This window comes from Myodes glareolus, chromosome 3 (assembly GCF_982192425.1).
Source record: "Myodes glareolus chromosome 3, mMyoGla1.1, whole genome shotgun sequence".
NCBI classification, from domain to species: Eukaryota; Metazoa; Chordata; class Mammalia; order Rodentia; family Cricetidae; genus Myodes; species Myodes glareolus.
The window spans coordinates 106885184-106895922 of record NC_142028.1 but is presented as its reverse complement, the minus strand read 5'-3'; the positions used below and the strand labels follow the sequence as shown (position 1 = coordinate 106895922).

The following is a 10739-nucleotide window of genomic DNA, read 5'->3' as shown; positions in this document are numbered from 1 at the left end:
GAAAGTCTGGGGCAGCATCTGTCTGGTTCTGTTGGGACTGGCTTAGATTTCTGGGCCTCCAATCCAGCTTTGGATCTGAGCAGGAGACGGGTGGTATCCCTAGAAGTCTCTAATAACAGCATGTTCCCGTTCGTACAGGGGACAGGCTTTAGGTTAGCCAAGAGCAACAGGAAAAGGGAACGAATGGCACTGGGCATCAGAGGTAGAGCTGTGAAGGACAACTTAGGAGTTCCTTGAGGTTTTTTTCAAGTCAAAAGGCCAGAAGCGTTCCGTGACTGATAAATCTTTAATATAAAAATTGTACAAGAATTTTGATACAAATTACAAGAGGTATTTGGACAAAATATGAATAAAATTCCATTTACATCCCCAAACCCTTATGCATTTTATGCAAAATACATATTGTAGACAGTTATAGTACAGAAAATACAACAAAGGAAATAGTAAATAAACCATTTCAGTTACCTTAGACTGCTAATAAAAACAAACCACAACGTGAAACGAAAACAAAACCATCGATTAAAATACATACAGTATTCATGAAGCTACCGACATCACAATTATTAGGTCGGGGATGCACACTGTCCCATCTCTTGGTGCAGTTGCCTTTCCTGACACAGATGTTGGTTCTGCCAGAGGCTTGGTGGAAGAGACCTCAATGCAAATGAAACTATAAAGAAGAAAGACCAAGCCCCTGAACTCTAGGCGTGAGAGGGACATACATATCTGGAGAAAAGTTCCTTTCTCTCAAGATATTTCCATTCCCTTTATCCGCTTTTGAGTATGGACTATAAAAGCTGAGCCTAATGTTTTTGTTATTAGAGATGCATCAGAGGGTTTGAGCGGGGGGCGGGGGGGAAGAAGTCTCGTGTTCTCTTAGCCAACTGAGGGATCTCTCCACATCCCACAGACCCAAGTCTTGCTCAGTTTCTCAATCTTCTTTGCCCCCCCGGCCCACACTGAGCTCTCTCTCTCTCTCCCACACCTGCTCAGTCTGGCCCTGGTAGAGTAAGGGTAGCTCCCTCTATGGGGCAGCAGAACCAAAGTGTACACAGGAAAGTGAGCGCGCTGTATACAATAAACCTTAGTCCTATCGTGTTAATATGTAATACTAGAACATCTCATTCGCTTAATTCGCATTATGTAAACCTGGGCAGGGTAGAACACACGCATCTCCAAAGTGATCAACACCAGGACAAGGCAGGGCGTGTTCTACCCACTTGCCCCAGAAAAGATTTATTTATCTTTTGGAGGGGAGTGGGTAACATCAGGAGAGCCAAGGGCAAGAATGAGGACAGTTGGAAAGCCAGAGATTAAGACAGGCAATGAGAGGAATGAATGACTCTGTACAAAGACATGCAGAAATGCTTGAAGTAGAGTATGAGATTTGAAAGAATAAACAGTCAGTCTTGGTTTATACATCTCAAGTGAACCTATTAACTCAGCACATTGGCTGGGAGTTCAAGAGAATCATGCCTCATGAATCAGTGCTTACACACAAGCTATTATACTGATTCAGGAGTAGGTAGGGGGGTGCTTTGTCTCCTAGCAAGGAAGAGGCAGGCCAGTTAGTGCCCAAAAAGACAGCGCCAGGTCAGTCCCCCTTGCAGGGTGGTGGGGGACACCCCGAGAGCTGGAGTTTTCACCTTCTTGGAAACCTTTCCAGGGCCAGCGGAGTAGAGCTCTTTCCCACACCTGGGGTCTCCCCAGAGTCTCCTCCCAGTCCTTGTATTCCATAACAGAAGTGGGCAGAGCCGGTTAATAATTGATGTCTTGGCCATCTTAGCAGTATATTTACTCAACATCACATTTGGCAACAGGAAGCCTAATAAAAATCTTGGTATAGCACTTAGATTCTATCTTGAAGAAATATACTTTTATACTCTCTACTTCTCTCCATTTTTGTTAAAATACCATTTTTTTCTTTGCTCTTCCTTCCCTTCAAAGGTTCTTTAAAGAAAACTAAATAAAGCATTACAACTATAAAATGTCCTTGTGTATCCCCGTTACTTAGAGCTCAGAGGACCATGCTAGTATTTGCTAGCAGAATTTGTGCAATTTTGGCAACTGAGTTTTTAATTACAATTTTAGTAAGATGTTTGGTAACTGCTTACTATAAACACACGAGGGAGTGTAAAAGCCATCAAGTTAACAAACTGTCTTCACTCAGACCCAAAATTCTTTCTCAAAGTGCTCTTTTCAGTCCTTAGACTGGCTCAAGAAGTGACCTAGCACAGCTTGTCAACATAGACCTGATGCTACCTGTTCCGAAATCTGCTGTCTTCTTTTCCTTGCAAAAGTCTACAAAGGCGACGCCTCCACATGGCACCTCAGTTGACTAACACCTTATTTGAAATGTGACTGCTCATAGCAACATGATCTGCTTCCTGCCGGGGGTGCCATGGCAGTTGGCAGGAAGCAGGATGACTCTTAGCTCCAGGCAGAAGGTGTGCAAATACAGCCTGCATTTCACTTCATCACGAGCTAGCCCCTTTCAAGCCACCTTTGAAGGAGTCTCGTATCCAGAAATAACCAACATGACCCATTACTTGGGTTCAAGGTATTCTGGGACACAACATTTTGACTGTACTTCCTGTGAGCCTTTGCTCTTTGATTTTGTAGAGCTCACTATACTCCGACCTCTCCAAATTTCCTGAAATGGAGAATTTACATTTCACATGTAAGATCTTCACTGTTTTAATAGTTGAAGAAATAGAGCCTTATTTTATTCTGATTGTCAGCTTAGTTTGGCAAATAAACGTTAATCCATTTTGTTAATGGACTTAAGAGTGGTATTGAAAGATAAATGTGTACATTTAATGTAATGGTTTGGTGCCAAAGATGTAAACATCCCAAACAGTGTTTTTCAGCCGCCATCCATAAGCATTTTGTTTACAGCACACACACTTTTTGACAAGGAAGAATATTTTAATCCTTTCCCCGCGGAATTCAGACAACCTAGTCCCACTCATGCCACTGATTTGCAGGGAGATGGTCTCCACTGCACAGCCACACCCAATACTCCCCAAACGGATGAACAGAGCACAGTCTGACTGTGACTCTCTGCTGACCCTTTATGTAAGACATCATCTTTTTACTGTCCACTTAATAGCTGGGGCGAGCATGTAGGAGCAGCCTACGGTCTCCTGTGTTGGGAGGCTAGAAACTGGCAGGGGGTGTGGGGGAGATGACACAGAGAGACAGGAGAGATAGAGGAGGTGGGCTGATTGTGAATGAGCGTGTACAGCAGGGGAACTGGTGGGAAAGCCTGGCCCTCTACTCAATTTCCCCTTCACCAGGGATAAACAGGCAATTACGCATCCTTTTATATTTGATGGCCAAGTGCTGAACTGGAAAGCACGCTATTAGTCTGTGTCCCTTCAGGGCCAGGGCAATAAGCAGCCAGGAGAGCTGGGGCTGAAGTGGAAGGGGTGTTGTCCGCTGTTAGTGTGACAGTCTTGTCAGCAGCGTCCACATTACTGGAAGGTAATAAAGTGACAAGCAAGTTATTAGAAAGATATGAGGTGAAATTGAACCGAAGCTTCTTGCTGCTCAGCCTGGCTTTTGCCTTTCCTCTTTGTAATGGTCTGCTATTTGTTACAAACTGAGCCTTGTCCTGAACCCTATATAATTTTTTTTTCCTGCAGTAAAGGTCAAATGAATTTACAAGAACACTTTGGAGAAGAATAAAGACAGCTTTCTGACAACTATAGTGTGTTGCTTCAAATACAGGTTTCACATATATACATATATAATTATAATGAACAATAACACTGACTCAATTTAGTACACTTGTAAAAGTGTTGGACTTTTTAGCCCTGTTATTAGGCATTTGGAATTTAAAAAAATAAAATGTCCAAAGGACAGTATCTGTCATCTAATTATTGTAGAAGGGCCGTAAAAATAATTCTGCGTAAAATGTGGGGAAACCCGCATGAGGAAGGCGGGACATGTGGACAAGAGCATGGGAGATGACCTACTGCTCGGCTGTACTAACAGGAGCTGCGTTATACCATTATAGTGAGTGCCTCTGTAATGCCAGGAAGGCGGGGCACGAGCCCGGGGCGTATCAGATACATTTTAAGAGTGACAGGAGCAAGGATAATATGTAACATTCTGAGTTAAAAAAGAAACTAGCTGCCTCTGGGCCTCAGCTTTCATTCTGACCACAAGACCAACAGCCACACAGTGTGATGAGCCTGCGAGTCTAGGCTCCTGCAGCATGCAAATGTGAGTCACTTGCAAGCTCTCCACCCATCACAATTAGAAGTAGGCTTCATGCTGGGCATGAGCTGGCGCTGGCAGTGCACACTTTAACCCCAGCACTTGGGAGGCAGAGGCAGGCAGACCTCTGGGAGTTTGAAGCCAGCCTGGTCTACAAAGGTGGAGTTCCAGGACAGCCAGGATTGTTATACAAAAGCCCTGTTTCAAAAAACCAAACAGGAAAAAAAAATAGGTTTCATCACTAGCCTCTAATTTAGGTGACTCCTTGCATCTCTATGATTCCAAAGGAACCTGGCCATTGCTTCTCACCCCAAAATAAGAGCAACCCCAAAACTCATGGCTGCCTTTTCCAGCTATTCTGACTTCTAATGAACATCTTAAGATGTTCGTAAGTCCTCCCCATACAAGCCCCGTGACTCACCTGGTCACGGGGTACTCTGCAGGATCCTGCAGGATGCGTTGGTACCCACCATCAGGACTGACTTACAGACTTCTCTCCTGGACAATCACTGGCAGTGCATTAACAGTTTTCCTTTCCAGCTACCCTCAAACCAGAGCTGGAGCCGGCTCTCTGCTAAACACTCCCTGCCAACGGGTTTTGGCTTCTGCCTTGTACTGCCCTCCTTGTTCATTTAGACCCCTCCTAAAAACAAAGGCTGAGAGGGAAAGAGCAAAATCCACTAATTTAAATATTTCTAGTTTGGGGAAAGCCAAAGTAATTAAATTCGCCATAATTTTAACAAAGCTCGAAGGAGCGGTATGGCCCCAGGATGGAAGCTAGACTCTCTCCTAGGTGTCGTGCTCCTTGACAACAGCAGATGCAATACATCCTAGGACAGGCGGATTCTATTTACTGCCTTTCAATGGAACCCAACGCCAGCACGCACGATTCAATCAAGGACTGCTCGGGTATGTTGTGCCCATCTCAGTCTCATTATTGGCTTGTCTGTGTTTGAACTGCCAAGGGCCCCCATTTCATCCATTTGCCTGGTGTATTATCTATGGAGTACACAGAGGAAAAGGGCGGGGGGAGATGTCATTATATTAGGTGGCAAGCAGGTTTTTCCTGAGTACAATGGGCCACGCTTCTAAGTCAGCTCATTCTTCATAGATTCAGACTTTTTCTTTCCTCTTTAGAACAATGTGTACACTAATGGGCTGTAACTGGTTAAACTCTTACTGGAAAGGCCTGGAAAACCATGACCAAAGGAGTCACATGACCAGGACAGTGACACTGCTCTGCTAACACTGGTTTCTAAAAAGATGGTAGTCATATTGAGAAGGAAAATGTTTACACATTTGAACCTTAAGGATCCAACTGAGCAGAGCAGCTGCGCCAGGACTGCGCTAAGATGAGCTACGCTGAGCTGGTTCATTTAAATACAATTACTAGTAGACCAAGAATTTGATCTTTTATCTTTTCTCACACTCTCAAAGCCAGATTACTTATTATCAGTCTTTTTCTTTGCTCTCTCTATCTCCCCCCTCCACAGCATGCAGATACTCCCCAAAGTGGACCCAGCCTTTCAAATATTTACAAAAACATAGTTTAAAGTGATCAAAATTGTATACTTCAACATTAGCGGGAGAACATGCACAACTAATATTGCCTAATTATACGCCAGCGATAAAACCTGGGCAAAACTCAATCAAATGGAAGAAAACTACTTGGATGAAAATCTATGTTCCTATTAATTTTCAGCTAGAAACAGATGGATGTCGCTAAAAACTGTTTATGGGCAGAAAACTCCTATGAATGAATAAACAAGTAGAAATGGGCAGAAATGAAGAGCATGGCTGACCAAAGTGCTCAACCCCTTATCCTGTCCATTTGCATGCAAGCCTGGGGGCCACCATCTTCAGGGGAAATAGTGGTTTGGGTGAAGCCAGACAAGCCCAAGAACGAGCCATACCTGGGGAGCACAAATGTGTATCTCCTGATTCTACATTTCATGGGCTGTATCCACCCACCTCCTCTGTCCCTTTTAGGCAAGTAGGCTTTATACTGGAATATTTAGTTGTGAAAAGGCCACCATAACAATTGGGCACAAGAGAAAACAAGGGACATACTTAAAAAGTGCCAGCTGCCTGGGTCCTAGTGCCGTTTCTGCACATTGAGTTTCCCAGCAAGGGAAACTCCACTTCTTGAACCTCATTCCTTCTGGACCTTTTCTAGTTGGCTGTAGTCATTAGCCAGGTGTGTGGCAAGTGACAAATGCTTGTTCAGAGTCTAGGTTGCTGGCTGATGTGACTCCTGGCAGCTAGTTGATTCACCGAGGAGAGTCATTTGACATTTTACTCGACATTCAATTAAACACGCTAAACACTGATTTCGTAGAAATGAATTCTCACATCTCTAAGAGTGTAACACTTGAAAGTTGTTCAAACATAAATGCATATTAATGTTCACAAAACAAGGTGTAGTTTAGTCTACACGCAGTCTAAAAGACAGTTTCCATAATTTCTGACGAGATTGTAACAATGTTTCAATTCTCTTTGAATCCAGCACTTGGTAACAGACAACAGCGCGAGATAGAGAACGCTAAGAGGAACGAAGGTTCGCAAACAAATGTTCATTATTCTAGTTCAGTCTTTCACATACACACTGTACAGAGTCTTGTATAAAACAGAGGAGCACATCTGCTTGCTCAGTTTAACACGACACCAAACAAAGCAACTAAGCTCTGGGGAAATCAAAGGTACAAGGAAACAGAACAGTTATTACTAATTCCTCAGCTTTTTACCGTAAACATTTGTCACTTAACAGACGTTGTGTGGGATAGTTTCTTTGATACTGCAAATGCTTTTGGTCTTTCCTCGCGATGGAATACATGAAGGACCGAGTGGACCCCTGGCATCTTCAGAAGGAGACAAATATAAGGCTTTAGGAACACCTAGATCATCTCTACAGTGTGTACTGCTCAGAAATTCTCAAAAACGAAAAATCCGGAACCCCCAATGAATGATGCTTAATTTTGGGGAAAAAAAAAATAAATACTGTGAGGTACAAGTCGCACAGGAATAATAGCAGAGACATATCAACAGTTTCCTTTGGCGAATTTAACGGAAGTGAATGCTGATGTGAGCACAGAAACAAAAATTAAAAAACATGAAAAAAAATGGAAATGATATGAAAAATTGAAACTAAGGGTATTTCTAAGTTTTAGACTGTTGGGAGAAATGTTTGAGGCCATTAAATGCAGAAAAGAAATACATTCTCTTTCTATTATGTAGTTTGACAAAATACTAGTGTTTGCCCCCACCCTCTCCCCGGAAAAAAATAAAGAAAAGAAAAAGACAACAAAACCCACTCTGCAGGCACAGCCCAGCAGTTCTGGCTGCAGACGAAGTTGAGTAAATATCATCATTTAGTCAGTATGCTGTGGTAGCCGGGGCTGCCGATGTGGTTAACCAGCTCAGGCAACATGTGTAAACATCAGAAACAAAACAAAACCAAAAGGTTTGGAGCAGTCTCCCCCCTCCCCGCTTGTTCTCACTCTCAATGGCTTGGTTGCAGGCTTGCTTTCATTTCTCTCTGACAAATTCGTGTGGGGAAACACAAAACACTACACAGTGAGATCCTGTCTTCCCCTCTCCTTCTGCCGCTCGCTCCGAGAGGAGTGCTGCTCAATTCAAGTTCAGCACGTGAGTTTTCAGAGCTCCCAAGGACAGCCGCTGTGGAGGGCTTTGCATTTTGGTGTATTAGGCAGGCCTGACTGGCCTTGCTGCTGCGGAATGTGCGACAAATGAGACACACAACAGACTGACCAGGCTCAGGCTTTCTCCTCTTTTTCAAAGGATAAGGGTTAGGGCCTTGGAAATGAGTGTTCAACGCTTACTGTCTTCAGCTTTGCTCCTTTAGTGAGTAGTTCAGGCCACTGCATCCTGAAATAGTATCCTGCCTCTACAGAAGTGCCTTGGCTGTTTCACACCATGTTAATGTCACTTAACATGTATGGAGGAAGGACACAAAGCTGATTCTAATAACACTCGGCACTAAGAAGAATCACCTTTTTTTTTTTTAAATCGGTTTTCTGTGGCCAAAAAGTTGGCCTGTGGTTATGTTGAGTGACTAATTATATTTTCTTTTCTGAAAACTTGTGCAAAGTTGGCAGTTTTGTGTTAACACTAATACTTTTTGTTTGGCATCTGTGCCCTTTACTGACCAGAACATTTTTATACAAGTGGATTGTTTTTAAAGGAAAGAAACTTACTGAAGTATGGCGATAGTTTAAGGACAAAAAGAAGCATGGATATTACACATCCCCCTGTAGTGTATGAAAAAAAGTGCATGGCTGGACTTATGTACTAATACAGGACATTTTAAAAACTCAGGTCTGTGCTGCGAAGCATGCCAGCACGTCTTATTCACTATATCTAACAGGTAGTAAAAACAAGACCATGGGTTTTTTTTTTTTTGGTTGTTTTTTGTTTTTTTTTTATAAAGGAAATGTGCATTAATGCTAACAAAAATGAATAGAACTAGCCAACAAACTATTTATTTCCTGCATATCTAACAGCTGGATGTAACTGTCAAAAGTAAAGAAGACTTAAACAACAATCAATACAACTGGTTTACATCATTGGCCTCTCAAGGCTAAATATTTACAGGCGAATCTGCCATGCTTTAATTAAAGATTCTCTCAAAACCTTCAAGTTCACAAAAGACAACTATAAGAAGTTCCTTTTTGTTTCTTTTCTCTTTTTTCCCTTTTATTTTTTGCAGGCAACAGTCATGGGTACAACAAAATGTGTCTTTGGAGAAGACCAAGAATTATTCTATCAAAACTGGGGCTAGCTGAACACAGATGTGTGTTCCTGTGTGTGTGTGTTGAAAGGGGTACTTTTGTTTTTACCCCAAGTAAAAGATCCACCCTCTCCCGAAACTATAAAGGAAAAGAAAAAAAAATTTCAAAAGCACCTAGTGTTTATCATTTTTATCTAAAGAAAAGAAATATGTGGGTGCACAAGTGAAGACACAGAGCTACACACATGTGCACACACGTGTGTGCCCCGCTACGGAAGCACACACTGGCTATGGCAGTTCAAACATGTAGGCCATCTGGTGAGAGCTGGCATTTGTAAGTGTCCGTTCTGGGACTAATCTATTGAAGTGAAGGGAATGTTTTTGTGGAGATTAGGGTTCTGACTGTGCCGATTCCGGCTTCGCACAGAGGAGAACATCATGTTACAGCCCGGGACTTTGCACTTATGCATCTCTCGCAGATGCACAGTTTTGTAGTGAACCCTCAGGGTCCCCTTGTTGCTGTACATTTTGTGGCAAATGTTGCACATGATCCCACCATTGCTCCCAGACAAGCTGCTGAACATAAGAGATCCTGAAACTTCAGCCCCTAGGCTGCCGGGGAGGGTGGGAGCCTCAGCCTTGTGTGCGGATTCCCCACTGTCACTGGCCCCGTCAATGTCATCAAGAAGAATCCCCTCGTCGCTGCCTGCATCTGATTCTCTGGAGGAATGGATACTGCTGCTGGACTGGAGGCTGGAGGTGGTGCTCAGGTCAAGGACCATGTAGTCCTCCGCCATGCCTCTCCCATACCCATTCAGGTGGGAGTCTTCTGTCCCTGCGGGAGAGGAGGCCTCTTCCCTGACATCCAGCCCCAGAGGGTGCTGGGCACCATAGATCTTCATTAAAAATTCCTCCCGGAGGTCCTTGCTGAGGGAGGGCTGCGATGAGTCCAGGCCCATGTCATCCAGTTCTTTGGTCAACAGTTTACGATGCAGGTTTATGTTGGCACTGTGTCTAGGAACACAAGAGGGAAGGGGGGAGGCACACAGGGAGCGGGGAAGGGCGAGAAAAAGGAGAGCATTTTAAAATTGATTCAACCTTCAGTCAGCACCAAATAAGCACATTCATTCCCTAATTACACCATTATAAAGGCAAGCATTCCCTACATCCTCGGGATCTAGGATTGAGTGCAGGTGGGAGGTGCAGAAAGGGGAACTTTCCATTGATGTAATTTTTATGAATAAACTCTTCAAGAGCCAGGATGAATGCACACTTAGGCACTCCTTTCTCAATGGCTGTCCCGCGAGGGCATCAGCCACAGAGGACCTCGTAGCAGATGTCTTAAACATACAGTAAGTATAGGATAATAAACATGAAACACGGTAAAAGAATGGAACCTCGGGTTGTCTAAATGGAATAGTCTAAATTTACTTAAAATCAGAAAAGAACATCAAACAAGCTTTTTCTAATACAGCAAATACTGTGAAAAGGGCTTGCATTTTAAAAAAGTAAATGGTCTACATAATTTAGGTTTAACTTTAAAAAAATCATCTTCCCCACTCTCCTATATCTCATGTTTTAGGTTTAAAAAGAAGTCTCAGGAAAACAGTAACTTCAGTTAAAATATTTTTTCTTTGTGACATGAATCTTTTCTCAAACCTATCTGAAATCCCACCCAAAGCTAACAGCAAAATACATTTAGTTTTTCAAAAGATACTACATTTTAGCAAGGAACTGTCTTTATCAAATAATGCTACTTTAAGGTTTA

The 10739-nt window shown here is 43.0% G+C and overlaps 1 protein-coding gene across 4 annotated transcripts in view; it reads right to left on the bottom strand.

Moving 5' to 3' along the window:
- Positions 1-272: 272 nt before the first annotated feature.
- Bnc2 (basonuclin zinc finger protein 2) overlaps positions 273-10739 on the bottom strand; it is a 402638-nt gene continuing 392171 nt past the window's right edge. For 3 of the 4 annotated variants that reach the window (XM_087904893.1, XM_085686207.2, XM_048453015.3), the window contains one exon: positions 273-9985. In XM_087904893.1, the coding sequence (XP_087761019.1) occupies positions 9325-9985 (661 nt within the window). In that variant the 3' untranslated portion in view covers positions 273-9324. The remainder of the gene's footprint in view (positions 9986-10739) is intronic. The other variant, XM_085686212.2, reaches the window with a different exon arrangement.